This window comes from Loa loa, assembly GCF_000183805.2.
Source record: "Loa loa unplaced genomic scaffold supercont3.1207, whole genome shotgun sequence".
Taxonomy (NCBI): domain Eukaryota; kingdom Metazoa; phylum Nematoda; class Chromadorea; order Rhabditida; family Onchocercidae; genus Loa; species Loa loa.
In genome coordinates this window covers 1-2487 of record NW_018109387.1, presented here as the reverse complement: position 1 = coordinate 2487, position 2487 = coordinate 1, and the positions used below count along the sequence as shown (strand labels likewise).

Here is a 2487-nt window from a genome sequence, read left to right as displayed (position 1 = left end):
AGAAAAGAGATTTCTCTTTCTTTTGCTCAATTTTTTTTAAGTTCATTTCAGTTTTTTTTTTTTTTTTAAATTTTATCTTAACATTTCTTGGATTTTTCTTGAACATTAATCGTCCTTTCTCTTCATAAATAACATCGGAATAATTTAAATGACATGAATGACATAAATTAAGTAACATAAAGTGTAAATATATACTTGTAAATGAGTAAGTTTTATTCCTTTTCTTAAAGCAAACATTCACCCATATAATTAGCATGTAAGTTATCATAAAATCCAACTAATAATAAGTAGTGATAATCTAATTAGTCTTGCTAAATTTTAAATCAAATCCAATAATTTGAATATGAAAAAAATCGATTAAAAATTAAATTAATTGGGCATATTTATATACATGGATAAGTAATAACAAGCGATAAATGACATGATTTGAGATTTAAAAATTGAAATGAAACGTATGATAACGTTATCAATTCATAATGTAAATGAGGTTTTTACAGAATAATTTCAATAAAATATATCATTTCTTATATCTCATTTATTTTATTATTTTATTGCTTATTTACGTGTTTCTTTACGTGTACAGCTTTTATGGATCATATATACCTGTTCACGTAAACAATCTATTACCTATATTAGCATAACAAAGAAAATTTTCCCACATCAAAAGAATTATTGCATTATTTGAAAGAAATATAGCAAATCTTTATGTGTAATATGAATAATTTGGTCTAGCTTATCATTAGCTTAATTTAGCCTAGCTTAGTTTTGCTTAGTCCAGACATTTAAATAATATTTAAACGAAAATATAAAAAACTAAAAAATGAGATAAATATTATATTCTGTGCAGGCAATGTTCGTGACAGCAAATCGTCAACCAATTGATTGTCTTTTTATTGAAAGTCTTCGTTCAAATGGATGGCAAGTATGTTAATTTCTTTTGTTTTTCTTTTTTTTTTATTTTATTTTCTTTTTTCCATTCTTATTCATTTTAATTTTGAAATTATTTTTTTTTGGAAAAAGTCATAATTTTTTTTTCAGATTTTTAAAACAACAGCAAATGTTGCTGAAATTAATTATCAACAACAGAAGCCATTATTAGTTTTGGTGGATATTCGCCTACCTGATATTGCAACCTTTACCAAGTAAATTAGTTTATCATCAAATTATATAACTGAGAAAGACGAAGAGAGAGAGAGAGAGAGAAAGGGAGAGAGAGAGAAAAAAAAAGGAGTAAATTATTTTAACCAACACCTTTAAGATCATTTAGTAATCGATATGATATATTTTTCCTGATAAATTTCTTTTTTCTTTTTTTTTCTATTTGGTAGATATGAATAAATTCTTTATTTTGCACGAAATAAAATAGCAAAAAACTATTTAAATTGATTGATGAATTTTAATCTTTGGTTAATCTTTGGTTTTAATCTTTGTTTTTAAATGTTTTTTTTTTTTGAACAGTCGTTCGCATCATCTCATTTCCTTCTCTAATTAAAAAAAGAAAAAAGTTTAAAAAAAGTTGAAACTAAGCTATTTCTTAAATTTACTTAAAATATTTGACCCGAATAAAATTTTAAAATTACAATGTATAATATTGAAAAAAAACGGCAAAAAATTATGAAAAAAACTTATTTTTTTTCAAAAATAAACCCAAATTATCCTAATAATTAGTTTATACAATAATTAATGATCACTTTTATTTTCCTAATTATTGATTAACTTTTTTAAACAATTAATTTTTCATTTTTTTTTTAGCTTAAAAGTTTTTATAATTTGCAGAACAATGCATTGCCTTTCAACATCTGACGAAGTATTTTTTGCCGCATTATCAGACAGGTAATTTATACCTTTCCTCTTTTATTTTTTAGTATCATGCAAAAGTTTGAAAAATGAAAAAAAGACTTTTGCGTTTGTTGCTAAGAATCCTTTTTTTTTAAACTTTCAACTTTTATGAAATTTAATAAATAATTTAATTTTTTTGTCAAAGTAATTTTAGGCTGGTATCTGAGAAACGTAAACGTTGGCTTTCACAATCTAGTCTTTCTCATGTAAGTTTACTATTTTTTGTTCAATGCAATTTCAATAGATGGTAATATACGTTTACATTTAAATTTTCTAGTAATTAAATTTAAAAACATTGAATTAGCTTAGTAGTCTTGTATAATTGTAATATATTAATTAGACGATTGCATTTAACACTTTTACAAGAATTTTTTTATTTTTCACTTTTTTGTAATTCAAATTTGTTTTTACTCCGTAAATATTTGTCGTACCATTTTTTCTTTTAGATATCTATTTTATATTCCAATCATTGGATTAAATATATTAGATAATTATTCTGTTGGAAAATGTAACTTATAGAAATTAACAAGTTCATAGATTAAAGATGATTAAAATCGAATTAATTAGAATAAATATTAAGTATTCCAATTTACATCCATTAAATTTAATAAGCAATATGTATATATATATATATATATATATATATAT

At 22.5% G+C, this 2487-nt stretch overlaps 1 protein-coding gene across 1 annotated transcript; it reads left to right on the top strand.

Moving 5' to 3' along the window:
- Positions 1-850: 850 nt before the first annotated feature.
- LOAG_14577 (hypothetical protein) lies at positions 851-1833 on the top strand (the record flags this gene model as incomplete). Its single annotated transcript, XM_003150072.2, has 3 exons — positions 851-922; positions 1039-1142; positions 1777-1833. Coding segments are annotated over 3 exons (231 nt in total), but the record flags the coding sequence as incomplete, so codon positions are not given.
- Between the last annotated feature and the right edge of the window lie 654 nt (positions 1834-2487).